Source organism: Condylura cristata, unplaced genomic scaffold, assembly GCF_000260355.1.
Source record: "Condylura cristata isolate star-nosed mole 26May11 unplaced genomic scaffold, ConCri1.0 scaffold00041, whole genome shotgun sequence".
NCBI lineage: Eukaryota > Metazoa > Chordata > Mammalia > Eulipotyphla > Talpidae > Condylura > Condylura cristata.
This window is the reverse complement of record NW_004567142.1, coordinates 5412500-5414443: the sequence shown is the minus strand read 5'-3', so window position 1 is coordinate 5414443 and position 1944 is coordinate 5412500. Positions and strand designations below refer to the sequence as shown.

The following is a 1944-nucleotide window of genomic DNA, read 5'->3' as shown; positions in this document are numbered from 1 at the left end:
ACAGTGACCTAGTGAGGTGGGGGTCTTCTGTTGCTAAGTGACCAGAGATTGTGACCCAGTGAGGTTGGGGGGGTCGTCTGTTGCTAAGTGACCAGGGACTGTGACCAGTGAGGTGGAGGGGTCGTCTGTTGCTAAGTGACCAGAGACTGTGACCCAGTGAGGTGGAGGGGGGGGTCCTCTCTTGCTAAGTGACCAGAGGAGAGATTTATCACTTAGTGGGGAGGGGAGGCGTGTCTGTTGCTAGGTAACCAAAGAAGGCTCCTGTTGCCTTCGACAGGAAAGAGGGGTTCCTCTGTTGCTAGGTAACGACATAGGGTCCCCTGCACCTGGGATGTGGCCAGGGTGGACTCTGTTGCTCTCCTGAGCAGGCCTTTCCCGAGGGATGGGGCAGGGGGGGACCTGCCGCAGCAAGGAGCCCTCAGGTCGGGCTCCCGCCCCTCGCAGTCCCAGGCCCCCGAGCACGCTCTCCCCGCTCCCGGAGCAGGAGCTGAGGCCAGCATGTCCCAGGCCCCGGGAGCGCAGCCGAGCCCGCCCCCCGTGTACCACGAGCGTCAGCGCCTGGAGCTGTGTGCGGTCCACGCGCTCAACAACGTCCTGCAGCAGCAGCTCTTCAGCCAGGAGGCTGCCGATGAGATCTGCAAGAGGTGACCCCACCCGCCCACCCCAGCGGACGGAGCAGGGGCTGCTGGCCGGCTGGAGCCCGGAGCTCTCTGCTGCCCCCCACCGGCCAGGGCTGGACCTGCGGGTGGATACCTGTCCACAGCCCAGCCGGGCCCAGCCCCCGCACCTGCTTGCCCTGGCCAGGCTGGCGCCCCAGCTTGCGATTTCCCTCTGGGGTCCCCGCTGTCCCTGCCCCATCCGGCTCCCCAGCCCCTGGCGGAGTCAGCGAAGGCTGGTGGCCAAGGCCTGTGGGCCCAGACCAAGCGGCCCCCACAGCTCCTCTCGCTGCTGCCCCCAAAGCAGACCCCTCTCAGCTCCTGGCGAGACTGGGACGCGCCCGGCGCTGCGGGCCGTGGGGTCGCCCTGTGCTCTGTCCTTCCTGCCTGCACAGCTCCGTCCTCGGCCGCCTCAGTGTTCATCCTGGCGCTCCGACTTCAGACGTGGAGTCCTGTCCTCTGTCGGCCGCGTCCCCTCCTCTCTGCCCCAGCCCAGCCCAGCCCAGGCCTCATGGCCTCCTGACTCTCCCCCCGCTCAGTCCTACACCCAACTGACCTGTCTCCCGCCGCCCTTGCCCCGGGTCCCCCAGGAGAGACCGTGCTTGCCCCTCCCATTCAGATCAGGGCTGGGGGCTCCCCGGAGACCCAGGGCTGAGCCCCAGAGCCTGCCTGAGACACACACGGCGACACACGAATGAGTTGCCCTCCCGGCCCGCCCTGGCAGAGAAGGCAGGGCCCAGAGAGCCGGTGCCGGCTGGACGCCGGGCAGCAGCCGCCGGGCGTGGCGGGAGCAAGGGGCGTGGTCGAGAGGTGGCCGTGGGGCAGCGGCAGGAGGGCTGCCGGAGGGCCGGTCCTGGGCTTCCCAGGCCAGACCCTGTCCGGGAGGGGCCCGGGGCCCTGGGCAGGGGAGAAGCTGCGGGGTGAGCCGGGGGTTCACATAGGACCTGTGGGCGCCACTGGGTGGCTCAGCCCCCAGCTGGGGAGCCCCAGCCGGCACCCTGGGCGGCACTCTGGGAACGTGGCTTCGGCGCTGGTGCTGAGGGGTGGGAGGGCCTGGCCGGGAGGCGGGGGGCTGTCAGGGGCTCCCTGTCCTGGGCGCTGTGTCCAGGGGCTAGGGCGCGGGGGCGGGGCCTGGGAGCCCGCGGGGCCCAGGTGCAGGGGTGCGGGAGGGCGGGCGGCTGCACTCTGGCTGCAGGGCCCAGCGGAGAGGCCCAAGGCCTTGGCTCCCAGACCCCAAGACCGCCTGCTTTGGGGGGAGGAGGGGGCCACCTCGGGGACCCAGAACTCA

General features: G+C 70.1%; 1 protein-coding gene across 1 annotated transcript in view; it reads left to right on the top strand.

Moving 5' to 3' along the window:
* JOSD2 (Josephin domain containing 2) overlaps positions 1–1944 on the top strand; it is a 3368-nt gene that overhangs the window by 586 nt on the left and 838 nt on the right. Inside the window, exons 2-3 of the mRNA XM_012733521.1 lie at positions 485–646; positions 732–908. Of these exons, the coding sequence (XP_012588975.1) occupies positions 499–646; positions 732–908 (325 nt within the window). The 5' untranslated portion in view covers positions 485–498. The remainder of the gene's footprint in view (positions 1–484; positions 647–731; positions 909–1944) is intronic.